We start from the raw sequence: 17,162 nt of genomic DNA on the forward strand, positions 1-17,162 counted from the left end.
ACCCGTATTGGCCACGAGGAGGGACTGGTGGGCAGATTGACGAGCGATTGGGGGGAGGGGTTGTGATGTGTGGTTTGCCGATTGACTGAACGACAGGGGGTGGAGGTTTCCCTGCGGGTTGTGGATGCATATGCTGATAGTTAAAGGCTAAATTCCCAGAATAAGCTAGTTTCCTGTGGAAGAGGGGAGATTTGCGTGAATTCCCACTATGTGCATTTGACCACTCCTATGAGGGTCACAATTCTGGAACGCCTCGTGTGTAGCCATTGACTCCTGGGAGACCTTTTAAGCATCTGATAGCAAAGCCTTGAAAAGTACATTCTATTTTTTCAACACTGCCCATGGGACTTTTTTTTTCTTTTTACCCTGTTCTGGTGTTATATACCTCCATATGAACTCTCATCTTATTACTCTCATTGAATTTTTCCATATATTGCACATTTGTATATTATTACTTTTTCTGCACTTATATTATCACAATATGAAATCTATGTATATTGATTGTTTTAAACATTTGTCACAGTATGTGATTGATGTTTAGTGTTTTACATAATTTTAGGGTTTGTTTGGATGAGATCCTGATGATATTAGGAACTAAGCATGCATTTCTTGTCACTTATTAATTGATAGAGTGTAGTTATAGTTAAATCTAATTCCAAGAAACACCCAGGGAATCTTCAGACAATGATGACTTCACTCGCTTCATCCATTATATGGAATCCTACTCACCAAAAATATATGCCGATCTTATTAAAGATTAGGCTGGCAAGGCTTGTATCTCCTTCTGATTAGGGTTATTCGCTAAAGCATCCTCTAAAACCTCAGTAATCTTCTAGTCTGTTCCCTTCACAGCATCTATCCATGCAGGATCTTTTTGGAGCTGTGAAAGAAACAGACTGTGCAGGATTGCTGCGGTTGAGAGGCTGTTTTGGTGGATTGCCCTAATTGCAAAAACTATCTTGCCTAGTCTACAACTGCCAAGGGGCTAGAATATAATTTAGGGACCCAGGCCAAGATAGAGTCACCAAAACCTCATCTGCAAAGAATATATTTTAATGTAGTCTTACGAAAAGAGAGTAAAGACATTGATTTTACCAGTTGTATATGGAGAACTACCCTTATCTCCAACCTGGCATCCCAGGACGAACCCCACCTGGTCTCTATGTAAGTGATTGCAGGTGCTGGTTAAACTTGAGCTCAACATTTTTCCTAACAGGTGCATGTTATTGTTTGCTCCCTGATTAATTTTCAGTTATGATTGTACCAAAAACACTCAAGGCACAGCTGAAATCATGTATGTAAAGCCTAATCCAGATCACTGGTGTGAGGCTGTTTGTGAACAGAGAGCAGACTACTGATTTTAAAATCAACATAATAATTCTTCTCCAAGACCTTGAAAGCAAAAATACTGTTTTGTTTATTTTCTTTGCACATGATTGGGTATTCTTTGCAAAGTGACAGTTTACCACATTTAATAAGCGCTAAAGAAAATTCTCTTGCAATGTGAACAGCCTGTTTGCCTTTACTAAAGCAATCCCATTTGCTGAGCCACAGTTTTTCTACTCCCTAATTGCGCACTGGAATTTTAACATTACAGTCTGACAGGGCAATAAAAATGCCATGACAGTGATGTTTCGCTTCATGGCCATGGTCATTTTAGCTTGGGCTTCAGAGTTTGACAGGTGGCACTGCCTGCCAAACTTGCCCATTGATCAATAGTGCCATCATGTAAAATTGCCATAAAAAAAACAGGCACCTGGCACCTATTGAATGCATGCCAGTCGCTACTATACTGCCCTCTGAAAAGCTCCATAGAGTCCTATATAGGACTCTGCCACTGTGAGCCTATAGTTCAGCATTATAAATTGCAAAAAGAAAACAGCTTTAATATCAGTCTTAATTCTCCATTGCTGTTCAGTGACTGGACAACTACAATTCAAACTGTAAGCAATAGACAATAATTTCCTATCTTTATTCATATTGCTGTGACACCCAGTGCTGTTAGTATGATGTCCTGAAACAATCTGAATTTCTGCAGATGCACTTTTATTGTGATACCAGACTATGTGACTGCCTTCACTCCATATGCCAACCATTAGGTTTCCTGTAGGTGCAGCACAATTTGACATTCAGTAATAACAAACTATTATAAAAAATACAAAGAAAGCATCACACCAATTGTCACACCACAGTCCAGACATTACAATATTTCATTCGCATAGACACACTCTTAAACCTTGTGGACAGCCTTCCCAGAAGAGTTGGAGCTGTTATAGTGGCAAAGGGTAGGCCAACTCAATATTGAACCCTATGGACTAAAACTGGGATGCCATTAAAAATCATGTGCGTGTAAAGGCAAGTGTCCCAATACTTTTTACAATATAGTGTATATAAGACTGTATTGCGACCCACCTCCTTATTCTGCACCATGTGGACTCCCATTAACCATTGCATTGCTGCTGATCGTGGTACACCCAATCTTGGACCGTGTTGCTGAAAACCTCTTCTTGCTATGTAAGCTTGTCAGCCAGCCCAGGACACATATTGGTGCTTCCTCGGCCACTAGCCAAGGTGAGCTGCCTACATTTATTTCAGTTTTTCTGTTTACCCACCAACACTCTTAGATGTCCTTCTGCCTTTGCTTTGTTCTTCTATATATGTGAGGGAACCTCAAAAGTCTCATAGAATTTTTGGTCTTTCATAATCCTTAAATGATGTGAAGCAAAATACTACATCCAATGGGTTTCCAAGGTTGAAAAAAAAGTCTCCTTTTATCAAGCCTTTGGAAGCCGCATGGAACTGGGTGGCAGTCCCCATAGAGATTCCTGGCATTCTCCATAATTTTGATGCATCCAAGTACTCAATATGTTTCCAAACCCCCGCTCTACCCAGCTGCTTGTGAACTTTCAGCACTACAGCTTTAGTAATACAATAATGTTGTAGAAGCATACGTAAAATCTATTTATTACATTTGTAGTAAATTGAGAGAACACTGATATAATCAACTGGCTTGTATGTCAGAAGCAGCTGATATTCTTCAAACTAAGCATCACTAGACAGCTGTGTGAATGTAGAGGTTTTAATAACCCACTTAGTGATTTAGGTTACCTTTCATAATGCTATTATGAGCACTGAATTTGGGTCAGCAGATACATAAATAAAAATATATGACGTCAATGTAAACATAGATTAAGACCTAGAAAAATGTTCATCACATGGTTAACACAACATGTTAACTGTTCCAAAACTAGAATAACCTATTTTATTCCTAGTATTCCTCATCCACCAAGTTTTATTTCTGACCTTTAAAATTCCAGAAAAAAATGTTACCGGTACATTTGGGTAATTTTACAGTTTTACTATAACCTTAAGCCTGATATTTGTTTTTTTTAATCCTTTAAATATATGCAATGCAGATAAACTAAAAGACAACTATATAAAATTCTTTTAATAAAACAATTTCTGTAGATACTCAGTACAGTAACACATGGAAAGCCAGATTGTATAGGATATGCATAAAGTAAATTCTGATTATGTTAATTATGGGTATGGAAACATCTTTAGATATACAGGTCCAACAGAACCTTTACAATCTTATTGGAAATTTAAATATGAGAGCAATGTTTACAATATAAGATTGGAATACTCGGGTTGGCTCCCAATCAGGAGATGTGTCAAGATCAAGAGACCTATATTTGACCATAGTAGTATACCCTATAATGTCAAAAGTATTGGGGCACTTGCCTTTACACGCACTTGAACTAATGGCAACCCAGTCTAAGTCTGTAGGGTTCAATATTGAGTTGGCCCACCCTTTGCTGCTATAACAACTGTTCTGGGAAGGCCCTCCACAAAGTTTAGGAGTGTGTCTATGTTTGACCATTCTTCCATCAGGTCAGGCACTGATATTGGATGAGAAGGCCTCTCTCTCCTCTCAAATTCATCACAAAGGTGTTCTATTGGGTTGAGGTGCAGGCCAATCAAGTTTGGTTTGCAGAATGGTTATAGCTAGTTTTACTCTACCCAAATGAGATACACAATCATTTTTGACATCGCAGGTTCTAGTTAATCAATGGGGTACTTGGAGATTTTGTTTAAAGATGCTTTCTTCAATCAGCAAGACCCAAAATAGTTTTTTCAAAAGACTCAAGGACCATTGAAAACACTGGCACTTCACCTCCTCAGAGGTGGCTCGAAAACTCTGAGAGGATCACAAAGTAAAATTGTCAGATGTACCTAAAATTCCATGTCACTTTATTTATAGAACAGACAACATAATTACCTATTTTTTTTTATCAGAAACATATGTTGAATTTTAATTGTTTGCAGAATCTGATATACTAAATTGTTAGTAGAAGCAATGCTGCATTGGTGGAAAAAAAATCATCCAACAGGACAAGCTGGTCTGCTTTAAAGGACCGTTTCTATTTCCCTTACAGTATACAGTCCTGATGAATTGGAAGCAAATTTTGAAAACACTGTACAGTCAAGCAGGTGATAGCTCTATTTCTTAATTAGATATCCAACTACCTATATCACATCTATGCCTGTAGGCTTTGCACAAAACAATGTATGTGGGGGGAGGCGGGGGGGGGGGGGGGTAAGTGCCCATCCAAACATGGAGAGATTTCCCCTTAGTACCTAGAGATGGGAGGGATGTAGTTAGGAGAGTTGGAGAATATCTAAGAAGAATGTAGTCAGCAGCTCTAAGGCTTAATGTACATGGGACATTTTTACAACCTCTCCTGAATGATTTAACTTGACAGATAAAAACCCATGTTTAAAACATCAATTTTGCCGCGTTTACACGCCGTGTTTAGCTGTGTTTTGCCACGTTTACATTTGAGAAAAATGTTTTTATTCAAAATAGCCAAAAATGAAAGGCGGCTAAATGCCGGTACTGCGTTTAGCGGTGTTGGCATCTGAGACATCGGAAATTTTGGCATCTGAACTCATTTTTTTTTGCCTTCAAAGAACTGCCTAAAAACAACAAAAGTGCAGCGCTTAACCTCTGAGTATAAATGTGACTTTTTCAAGAAACTTCATAAATTTTAGTGAAAAACTTAATAGTGGGAAACTGTAAAAACGACATTAAAACGAACCTGTGTACATGTGCACATAAGATAACATTGAATGAGTGCAGAGGCAGCTGAAAAAGCAGCCAACTGCCTCCTGAATGTCCATTTACCAGCAGCAGTGTACATGAGGCCTAAGTGTTTTCTTCACTTCAGGGGGAGAAACACAGTTTAGTTCAAAGGCTCTCAACCCTAACCATGGTAAGACAAAGCTTGATGTACAAAACTAGGTTTGCAAGTAAGTACCCCCATTCCCAATTCATCCTAAAGTGGGATTGTTATTTTATCTGAAACCCTCCACAGGACTATTTAAAAAGAGTATGGACTACATATTTACTGCTGAAGTACCAATTCTGTGGAATAATACATTATTATAAATGATATGGACTTTTCACCTTTTATTTTAATAATGAGGTGTTACAAAAGTAATGCCCCCTTGTGGTGTAGTATGGAGTGTAGTATGGAGTGAATCCCATGCAGGTAGAGTAAAGGTGTTACACACATGGCCTTAGGCAGCCTAGGTCACGGGGAAGCAAAAGTCAATATATGGGACTAAAGAAACACCTTTCTGTTAGGGGGACCTGGGGGGTGGGGGGGTAACTGGCAGCCGGATCAGGTCAGGAGCAAATGGTGGCCTTGAGATGGTAATTCTTGCGTCAGTTAGGTTCCATGATGCATTCACCGGGACGTTAGGGCTACTGCAATGTGCTTCCTTTTTGTAGTGCAAAACTCGCCTAAGGTCCAGGCCTGAGACCACCAGGAAATGCAAGGCTTTGCTCATGTGTACTACAATGTCATGGCTCATAACTATGCCTGAGAGGATGTGCTACAGAAATCGTGAAGCTATAGAGCTGATAGAATGGGATGGACTTTACTGCTTTCTACCTGACAACCTAATCGAGCTGGGCCAGCAACTGGCTTAAAGATCCAGTGTCACGCCTTACACGTGCATGACCTTTTCCACTATAGGCCCCTGGCTAGGAGTTAATGGCCACAACTTCTGGCAGCTAATGGGAGGTACAAGCATAAAGTTGTAACATGCAAGGGCCTCCTTACCCTCTTCTCTTTATTTGTATTGTAACTGTAGTGTCTCCTTTAAAGCACTGCAACAATAATAATCATCACTCCTGCCAATGATATTAAGACCCCTTTTACACTGAGGCAGTTTTCTGGAGTTTTAGAGCTAGAAATAGCACCTGTAACATGCCTGAAAACTCCCATTCTCTGCAATGAGTGCTTTCACACCCGGGCGGTGCGCTTGCGGGATGTTTGGAAAAGTCCTGCAAGCAGCATCTTTGGGGTGGGTGAACAAATGGCAATGAATGGGCAGCACCTCAAACCTGGAGCTTTTAACCCCTTATTTTGGTTAAAAGAATCCTGCTAGCGGGTGAAAAGTGCCACAAAAGCAGCGCTTAAACAGTAGTAACGAGCGGCGCTTTACTAAAAACACAGCCGCGACCCCAGTGTGAAAGGGGTCTAAAGATTACCCATGATGCAGTAAAGCTGATTTAGGAAATAATAACATGATATTAAATCAATAGTGTGCAGACGTCTGGGAATCACAAGAGGCTTTTAATATTATTAAAAAGACAAATGCTTAAACAGTATATTATAATATATAGGCTGTACAGTATATGAATGCAATCACTGATTGATGCTTTCTTTCTGCAGATTTGTAGATGGCATTGAGACTGAGTGTAGTTCACCTACTACACAGACATTTGATTTTAACACCAAACCTCTCAGCTCAGAAAACTCACCCAGATGTTCCAACTCAGGTAAGGTTTTAAGTCGATGTGCATGTACTGTCCAGCTAAGACTCAAGTCTTTTTACAATTTGGCTTTAAAGTATTTATTAGGCCAGCAAAGTGTGGGGGGGGGGGGGGTGGTGGTGAGCCTGGTTTGGTTCAGAACGGGGCACACACCAAGCTGCGTGCTCAAGTGGGGGTCTGGTATGGATTTTTTCTCGTAGAGGGGAGGGGACACCCCTCTCTTTTATTCTTTTGCATAGGGTTCTCCTTTAAATCCCAAACCAGATATAGAATTTTTTGAGGGGTCCACACTTTTATGTGTCTGGGAGTCCCCTCTGACATGCATGCCAGACCCCCATCATGGATAAAGGTCTGGTATGTATCTTTAGGGGAACTCCATGCATCCTTGTGGGTGTCCTCATTAACATTTATATCAGACCATGAAGTAGGATAAGGGTCTGGTGTAGATGAAGGGGCTCCCTGGCCGCTTATTTACAAATAGAAGTATTCGGCTAGGAGCTCTCCTTTAGAGGGAAAATACATAAAATCTCTACAGCTGCTATATGGTTTTGGTGTAATTTTTAACCCGGCAATGTGAAAAGAAGAGAATAAATAAGAGCAAATACATTCAGGATCCCTAGGTACACTTGACTCTAAAGCACTTTCAATAATATTGTGTGGTGTGCAATGTGTATGGTGGAAACTATCACATATTATATATTTCTTACAGAAAATGTGGAAACCCGGAAGAGTATTGTGAAACTGAATCAGGAGGTGAGGACTATTGTTGTAGTAATTGTTTAGACCTAAATAGTAATAGCTAAATGGAGAGAGTGCATTGTATTAGCAGTCTGGAATACTTGGCCCTGGTCTACACACCACTCTGAAACCATATATGAAGCAGTTCCGTATAAAACCCTTTTTGCATGGGATCACGTACATACTTATACCATACTTCAGTGCTTTTGTTTTTTTCACGTGGTGTATGCAAAAAAAAAAAGTAATACAATTGTAGTTTACGTAAAAAAATTCTATTCCCTTTAATTAGATACTTAAAGCAGTTTTAAAGCAAAAAAATGTATATATTGCAGCTTACCAGTCCATAAATGCGATAGATGAATTTGCTTTCTTATTTTAAGGCTTTTTTTTCCCTTTTTGTTCACCTATTGATTCAGCCAGTAATGTATTTCCTGTCTTAAGGTATCTGCATTCTACTGCAGGAGCAACAGAGACACTTTTGGACATTAGCATAGTTAATTTCAGGAGAGGGTAGTGTTAGATGCACTAGCAGATTTAAAGTGATTGTAAATGATCAGCTTGTAAAACAACCCATTCAGTTTAAAATAGAAATGAATGGCAAAACATTGTAAATACCTTCTTTTTTCCCCCCCCCCCTTTTTTTCTAAGTGATCACACAATTTTTGTTCACTTTTGCATAATAGCTGGGGGGAGGAGGAGAAGCAGCAGCACACTGAGCTTCCCAGTGAATGGCTGTGCAGCGGGGGCGTGTCAGGACAAATCTGTTCATTGGAGGAGAGTACACCAAGTTCCCAGCATAGCTAGAGAACTGGCCACGATGTGCTCTCCTGCTTAGCGTGGTCAGTTTTTCATAGAAAAGAAAGGCGGCTAGCAGGAACACCAGAGATTTCACATAAAGGAAGCAATACAAAGAGAACAGGATACTTTCTTATACAAGTACATGGTACAGCATGCACACATTAGGAATATAAAGCACTGGGCTAACAAATGCTTTAAATGGATTTGACTAACAAATTAAAGCTGATCTCCACTTTTAAAGCCTTGTTTTTTTTTTTTAATACAAACAAGTTATACTTACCTGCAGCCTGGATCCTCCTCTTCTTGGGTCCCACACTCCTGGTTCCTCCCTCCTGCTAGGTGTCCCCAGAGCAAGCAGCTTACTCTGGTGGCACCCAAACAGGTGCACTCTCTGTGTGCCCATTCACACACAGAGCCGCGGCTTGGCCCTGTTCTCTCTGCCAGTAGCTCCTGCTGCTGCCAAAAGCCAATCAGGAGTGTGAATCCCTGAAGAGGCAAGGCTCTTATGGACATAGCTCAATTGAGAGGGGGTTCAGTTAAGTATTGGGGGGGCTGCTGCACATAGAAGGTTTTTTAGTTTTATGCATAGAATGCATGAAGAAAAACACCTTGTGCCTTTACAACCACTTTAATTGCCCTTTAAATAGTTTAAGAACTAATTTTAGTTTTAGACTATTTACTGCACTGACAGGTGCTATAGCCGTGCTATAGCCATTCACAGGAAGCTGTGTATTCTATGAATGAACACAAAGCTTTCCCTGGCTGAATCAGAGATCATAGTGTCTTTCATCTGCCTCTCTGCCTCAGCCATTGAAAGGAAGCTTTCTAATTCATTCAGAGAATACAACCTCCCAGTGAATGGCTGAGCCCCATTCCACTGCCTGAACTGGGGCTACATACAGGTAATACAGCACACCCATTAGTGCAGTAAATAGTTTGTTTGGGTCAGCTTGGCCCAAACAAACTATTGAAACTAATAATTAAACATGGAAATCAATTTCACAGCTGAACTCCAGTTAAACAGTTGCAGCAACCTTTTTTTTTTTTTTTTTTTGGGTAAAGATTTGAGCGAATGAATGAATAAGCGCTGACCATCGTAAGCACCCAGTGTTAAAGAGTATGCCACAATACCCTGCCACTTTTGCTGGACAGCTTAGACTGTTACAGGAAGTTGAAAACGAACAGACTTACTGGCATAGCTACCAGGTGGAAATAAAGGGAAAAAAATCCACAAAAGGGAAACAAATGCAGCCACCACATCTAAAAATTGTTAAGCTGCAATAAATTAAATTGATGTTTTTGGGTATGTTAATCACTTTAAAACGAATATAAATAATTGGTATGTTATGCTTCTGGCAATGGACTGACATGTTTTCTATGTTTTCTCTTTTACAAAAAGAAATCTCTATCATTGATCTAGCTAATTAGAGAGCACAGCATCATTGTATCCCACTACCACCTTCTAACAGGGATATGAGAGAACTCCAGGTCAGAGAAAAGTTTGATAAACAGGTTACTCTTAGGTACTGACCCCCCTCTGGATGCCCTGTGAAGATCACTGAATACAGTGCTATACTAGGTTGTTGATTTTATGGTGTTGAGCTTAACTGTTATGATTACACAGTAGGTGTTCTCTGTTGCAACATGTCTTTTAATGACTCTTTATGTAATTAACTTTATTTTTTTTTCACCCTCAGATGACTGCCCTTTCTCAACAAGTTACCCAGCTGAGTAAGGATCTGAATGAGATGCTACAGCTTATGAGGCCTGTGCTCCTCAACCAGAACTTTATAACATCTCCCTCAGTGGGTCTTCTCACCCCTAGCCTCAATAACACCTACAGTAACAGCAGTGGTTTCTGTAGTGGGCAGCAGTCCCAAGTTACCATTCCAAGCCTTGTTGGATCATCCTGTCCTGGTCAGCCAAGGGTAGATGGAGCACAATCTAACACAGCATGGATGGAGGCCTTACCCCAGCCGCCTCAGGCAGTCCAGCCAGAGAACTTGTGCAGAAAGAACGTTCATCCTGCACTTTCTCTGGATTCATTCCTTAGACATTCATGCCCTCACCACAGACAGCTTAGGAGCTGTGGTCCTGTGACTGTGAATCAGTCTCTGTCCCCATGTCATGGCCATTTCCCCCAAACACAAATGAACCATGTGAGCCAGGTATCCCATAGCAATTCATCCCCAGTAATGGCTGCTCACCAACCATCTAACACGCAGAACGAAGTACAGAATTCCAGCCCCAGCTTCACATCCAGGAGATCATTGTGTAGCCCTCAAGATGCTGACCCAGTAAAGGACCGAGTGGTTGACCTTTTGGGATTGATGTCAAGAGACTACAGAGAGACATCTCCTGCTGCTTTGGAGCTGGTCCGTAGTTCATCTGGAGACTCCCAAGGAGACATCATCAGGTTTATAGATGATGAAGGTACTAATGTGTAGGCTGGAAAAGCCATGGCGAAGCCAAAGCACTGACCGTGGAGATGTTTACCAAAGTGTACCTCTCCAAGGCTTGACCAAGCTACTGTAGGAGAAAACTATCTTGATGACAACAGAATGTCTAAATACTGCCAGTTTTCTTTCTCATTGTCACAATGCTGCTAATTAGGCAATGAGAGACACAATCATATAATTTCCAAATCATTTTTTTTCTTGCAAAAATCATACTTTATACGAGAAAAAATAAAACCATTTATAGTGAGGGTAAATTGGGCTGATACAGATTACAGCCAAATTATTTCTCAACTCTAGACAATGAACCTGCTAAATTTGAGAAGCGTTACAAATTAGTTTATAGAGCTTGCTAGCTAAAGACTCAAAGTACACAAGTTAAGGGGAACAAAGGTGTGATTTTCAGAAGATTTATGGCATGGAATGAATTGTTTCTTATAGCATGATATTAATTTAAACAACTGTTAGGACACAGAATACAAGTTTGAGCCAAATATTTTAAAAGGGAACATTTCTGGATGGTTTAAACTTTTTTCTTTCTTTTTTGAGTAAACAAAGGACCTTATTTTTCTATATTTGCTACTTGAAGGTTTATACTAAACTTTTTTTTTTGTTTTCTTTGTCATTCCAAAGCAGAGAATTTTATTTAAGCCCTTTCATTGCTAGAGGGGACATATAAGCACATTCTTCTGCTGTGTTGCTGGGCCCTCTGGCAGGGAAATACGTACAAAAAAGGGAACAAATTAAAAGTGCATGCTGTGCAACGCATGGAGCATTTTCTGGGAGGAGATGTATCTGAGCAACTGGAAGAATCTATTTATTTTGCTTTAATAAAGATAATATATTAAACAAAAACGTTCTTGTTAATATTTGACAATTATAAAAAAGTTATTTCCATTAACTATGTAACGTCTTACACAGAGAGGGATTGTCGTGTTTTCATACAGAAGTATTTAACACTGCTATTTTATGATGCAGTTTTGCACCTTGTTTATATAGCGTCAACATATGCAAAAAGTGGATAGTGGCAGTAATCTCAAAGTTGCTCTTAAAAAGAAAAATATTTGGTTCAGTCTGCCTTTACATACTTTACATTGTATGTAATGCCAATTCTTTTTTTTTTTTTTTGCTGTTGCTTTGTTTTTTTTGTCACATCAGGGAAATTTCCTTTCACTTCCTGTCCCAGACACACAGCAGGAGGTAAAACAAACTCTCTCCAGAGATTGGGAATTGGAAGATTTGAGTACTAGGACAAATATAGTCGGTGTGTTTGGGGACAGTGGGGACACAAACAGCAATAAAAGTGAGACAAATTCTAACTTGTGCTCTATACAAATCTGAAAAAAAAAATTGATTTTTACACAAGATTAAAAAAGTAGGCACATGCCAAACTGATATTTTGTTTTTGGATATATAATGGTGGATGTGCCTGACACTGGCTTACTGAGGAGTTGATTTACTAAAGGCAAATATGCTGTTCACTTTGTAAAGGAAATGTATTTTAGCTTTAAAGAAACCCTAAAACTAAAATCTGTAAATCTACTGGCATCCACAATCTAAAGTCTCATACACACGATAGGACTTTGTACAAACTTTCTCTTGGATTTTTGTACAAAGGGCATCAGCCCTGAACTTGTATTGCATACACACAGCAGGACTTTTTCAGCCAACTTTCACCAAATCATGTGGTTTTTCTGCTCTTTACCGCCACCTTTGGTCAACTTCTGTATTGTTGTCTGATCTTTTGCATTGGTTCTGAGCATGCCTGTTTGTACTTTGTACAAAAGTCCTATGGTTTTCTGTACACACGATCAGACTTTGCTCCATTGGACTTTTGTTGCCAGAAAGTTTGTCCGTTCGCACAGCCAACAAAAGTCTGATGAAAACCAAAAAAGTTTGTCTGATGGATCGTACACACGGTCGGATGTTGCTCCAAAACAGCTAATTTGCATGTTTGTTGTCAAAAAGTCTGATCGTGTGTATGAAAATGGAGCTCGGCGGCACTCGGGCACTGTGTGAATTGAGTGGAGGATGGCTCTCACACACAGCGGGGGGACATCGCTGGATCCAGGGGACAAGGTAAGTAACTCTCCCTGTATCCAGCGATGCGATCCCGAGTCTGGCTCGGGGTTACCGCTTATGGTACTGAAATCCCAACCCGAGCCAGACTCGGGAATACCGCCAGGCAGGTTAAGCGTTGACATAAAAAAACTCGGGATCACCGCCAGGGAGGTTAAATGATTCAGATCATCAAACATTTTTTTTTATTACACAAAGATAACCCGAGTAAATACAAAATGCAGTTTTTAAATGATGGTTTCATTTATTAAGGTAAAAAAACTGTCCAAACCTGCCTGGCTTTATGTGAGAAGGTAATTGCCCCCTAAACCTAATAACTGGTTGTGCCACCCTTGGCAGCAACATCTGCAATCAAGCGTTTGTGATAACTGCCAATGAGTCTTTCACATTGCTGTGGAGCAATTTTGGCCCACTCTTCTTTGCAGAATTGTTTTAATTCACCCAAATTGAGGGTTTTCCAGCTTGAATGGCCTGCGTAAGGTCATGATACAGCATCTCAATTGGATTTAAGTCCAAGCTTTCACTAGGCCACCCAAAACCTAAATTTTGCTTTGTTTGAACCATTTGGAGGTGGACTTGCTGTTGCGTTTCGGATCATTGTCCTGCTATGTAACCCAAGTGCCTTGAGCTTGAGGTCACAAACTGATGGCCGGACATTCTCCTTTAGGATTTTCTGATAGAGCTCAAAATTCATGGTTCCATTAATTATAGTAAGTGGTCCAGGTCCTGAAGCTGCAAATCAGCCCCAGGCCATCATGCTACCACCACCAAGTCTGACTGTTGGTATGATGTTCTGGTTATGAAATGCTATATTCATTTTATGCCAGATGTAACAGGATGCACACCTTTGAAAAAGTAAAATTTTTGCCTCATCAGTTCACAGAATATTTGCCTAAATGTCTTGGGAATAATCAAGATGTTTTTTGGTAAATGTGAAATGAGCCTTTGTGTTCTTTTTGGTCAGCAGTGGCTTTGGCCTTGGAACTCTCCCATGGATGTCATTTTTGCCCAGTCTCTTTCTTTTTGTTGAATCATGAACACCGATCTTAGCTGAGGCAAGTGAGGCCTGCAGTTCTTTAGATGTTGTTCTGGGTTCTTTTATGACCTCCTGGATGAGTCGTTGTCATGTTCTTGGAGTCACTTTTGTAGGCCGGCCACTCCTGGGAAGGTTCACCACTGTCCCAAGTTATCTCCTATTTGTGGATAATGGCTCTCCCCATTGTTCACTGGAGTTCTAAAGCCTTAGAAAAGGCTTTAAAACGCTTCCTAGAACGATATATGTACATTACTTTGTTTTTAATCTGTTCTTGAATTTTTTTTTAGATTGTGGCATGATGTGTGCTTTTGGTGATCTGTTAGTGTGCTTCACTTGGTCAGACAGCTTCTACTTATGTGATTTCTTGATTCAACAGGTCTGGTAGTAATCAGGTCTGGGTGTTGCGAGTGAAATTTAACTCAGCTTTCCAAAAAATTGTGGTTAATCACAGTTCATTCATGATTCAGCATGGGAGGGGGCAATTGTACATACCTTTTCTGAAGCCGCTCTGGTCCAGTCTCCAGCAGTGGAAGCTCTGTGCAGGAGCCAGCCAACAAAGGCTGTGAAATTCATGGGAAGTGATGTCACCCATAGAGTTACTATGAGGCTTCCGTTGTCGGCTGCCTCCTTTTCACCGACCTCCAAAGCATAGCTGCTGATGACAGTTTAGCGTGAGACCGAACCAGAGAAACTTAAGAAAAAGTATGTATAGTGATCTCTTCTTTACAGGGCTTGATTGGTTAGTCTTAGATTGTGGATAACAGGAAAGAAAACTCTACTCCAGGTGAGTGATGAAGGATAAATGAACAGGTCAGCTGGGGAAAGGACTCCTATGAGTCCTACGGCCGTATACAATTGCTAGGAAGAAATGGATGGCTACACACCAATACTGTAAAGTCCCCTTATTCTTCAATCATAAAAACAACACAGACTGATGGCAGAACAATAGAAGGTAGACACGTTTCACACAGTAACCTTGTGCTTACTCATTTGTAATTGGCAATGAGTAAGCACAGGGTTACCGTGTGAAACGCGTCTACCTGCTATTGTTCTGCTATCATCCTGTGTTTTTTTTATGCTTTATTAATTAACAGTATTGGTGTGCAGCCATCCATTTCTTCCTTTTAGATTGTGGATGCAAGTAGATTTACAGATTTTAGTTTTAGGATGAACTTCTACTTTAATGAATGTGGTAAAAATTCACTTTGCAAAGAATACCCATTAATGTGCAATGAAAATATCCCCACACGTGAAATTGGCATCAGAGGATTCTTGGACATCACCTGATCGAATTTAACAAATGTGTGAACAGAAGTGGCAGCCTTACAAATCTGAGAAACAAATGTTTAATGCTGAAAAACCCAGAAGCACATATAAATCTGGTGGAGTGTGCCTTAACAGGGAAGGAAAAAAAAACCCTATCATTTCAACCATAAACACAAAGGATGTCTTGTCTAATCCACCTAGCAATAGTGGATTGAGAAGCGCAGCAAGGCCAACAGAGAGGCAATAGCTGAGAGGTAGACTCTCACAGTGCATACATCACATCAAGACAGTGGGGAGAAGATTCTTTGGAATGTTTTTGAACAGGACATAAAGAGGGAAGGACAATGTTCTGGTTGAGATGGAAAGACAAAATCATCTTAGGGAGACAAAGAGCTTTAGGCCTCAGGACAACCTTGTCTTTATGTAACACCATAAAATATTATGTATGGGATAAAGGTGGCCATCAGTGTTTTTTTTTTTTGTATGTTCAAAGAACAAAAGCAAAAACAAACCACAAACAGATTTCTCCATCTACACAAAAGCATTACAAGGAGTGATCCCCCAAATCCCCACCCCTCCTGGGGGCATTGTATTCTGACAGCGGCAGTTTGCTATCAGGCTGTTGGAATACACTGATCAGTGGTGGTTGCCTCTGAATAATAAGTTCTCCAACATTTCTGATTAACTTCTGAGAAACACAGATGGCCACACCTGGATCAAAATTCATCTAGTCCCTGCTGAGCAGACTGAACTTTGATCCATCTATGGCCAGCGTAAGGCTGCTAACTCAAACACTCCACGCAGAGATGATAGCAATGAGAAGGCCACCTTGCGAATAAGGTCAGACAAAGGGATCTCTTGCAGAGCAGACAAGGGAGAACTGATCCCAGAGCCATCAGAGCCTCCAATGCAAAACTAAAAGGCACCCTAGACCTGTTTTTGCATCCTAGTTGCCAGAAGATCCATGTTAAGCATGCACAAAGAGCTTGGAACACTTCTGGATAACAAGCTCATTACTCTGGATCCAGATGCTAATGACTGCGAAAGTCCACCTTCCAATTTTTCAATAAATTAAACTTTCCAATTTACAAATATTCCATTTGTGGATAGTGGACAAGCCTGGAATGCTACTCCCTAGTTCCCTCTTCACCTATTCCCATCCTCGACTTCAGAACTTCTCCAGAGTCTTTCCCATCTTCTGGAACTTCCTACCTCAATCTGTTTGGTTATCCTATCCTATCTGATGGTTAGCCTATCCTATCAGCCTTTAAGCAATCTCTATAAACTCATGTCTTCAGGAAAGCCTATCCCATCTCTGCCTAACAACTGAAATTGTACTTTTTCCATCAATTCCTCCCCACACAGTTACTGCCTTTTGTGTCACTTGTTCTTTTTCAGATTGTATGTTTTTAGGAGCAGGTCCCTCCTAACCTTCTCGTTTTGAATTGTACTGTAACTGTACTGTCTCCCTTAATACTGTAAAGTCCTTTGAAATATGTTGGCACTATATAATCATCCATACTGTTGTACAGGGAATTGCAAGAAGGCTGGCACCAAACTTAATTCAGGTACTGCTCACATTAAAAACATTTTAAGAAGATATAAATTGACCCACAACGACATTAATTTGTGGTTTTATATTTGCCTGGAGTTCCACTTTAAACAGCTAGACGACAATTCCTCTCACCAGCACCCATCTACACTGAAATATCAGTTATGGGTTTGCTGGCCTTAAAACACAACAGTGTAATCAATTTTACCCATTGTGGGTTTTTTTTCTTTCTAGATCCAGAGCTTCAGGTTCACATAGAAAATGTATACTATTATGTAGTGTAAGTATTAAGGATCCTTATCAAGGGCCTTCTTACAGTGACAGTGTCATACAGTTGAGTAGATTCTTGAATTTTAAATTCAAAAACAATTTCACACATTCAAGAAAATA

General features: G+C 40.2%; 1 protein-coding gene across 1 annotated transcript in view; it reads left to right on the plus strand.

Annotated features, from left to right (window-relative positions):
* Nucleotides 1-11,827, plus strand: part of LOC143924231 (voltage-gated delayed rectifier potassium channel KCNH8-like) — a 712,305-nt gene extending 700,478 nt beyond the window's left edge. Inside the window, exons 13-15 of the mRNA XM_077448423.1 lie at nt 6,747-6,853; nt 7,557-7,600; nt 10,081-11,827. Of these exons, the coding sequence (XP_077304549.1) occupies nt 6,747-6,853; nt 7,557-7,600; nt 10,081-10,830 (901 nt within the window). The 3' untranslated portion in view covers nt 10,831-11,827. The remainder of the gene's footprint in view (nt 1-6,746; nt 6,854-7,556; nt 7,601-10,080) is intronic.
* Nucleotides 11,828-17,162: the final 5,335 nt, after the last annotated feature.

Source organism: Lithobates pipiens, unplaced genomic scaffold (genome assembly GCF_037356315.1).
Source record: "Lithobates pipiens isolate NorthernLeopardFrog02 unplaced genomic scaffold, aLitPip1_a1.2 Scaffold_22, whole genome shotgun sequence".
Lineage (NCBI taxonomy): Eukaryota > Metazoa > Chordata > Amphibia > Anura > Ranidae > Lithobates > Lithobates pipiens.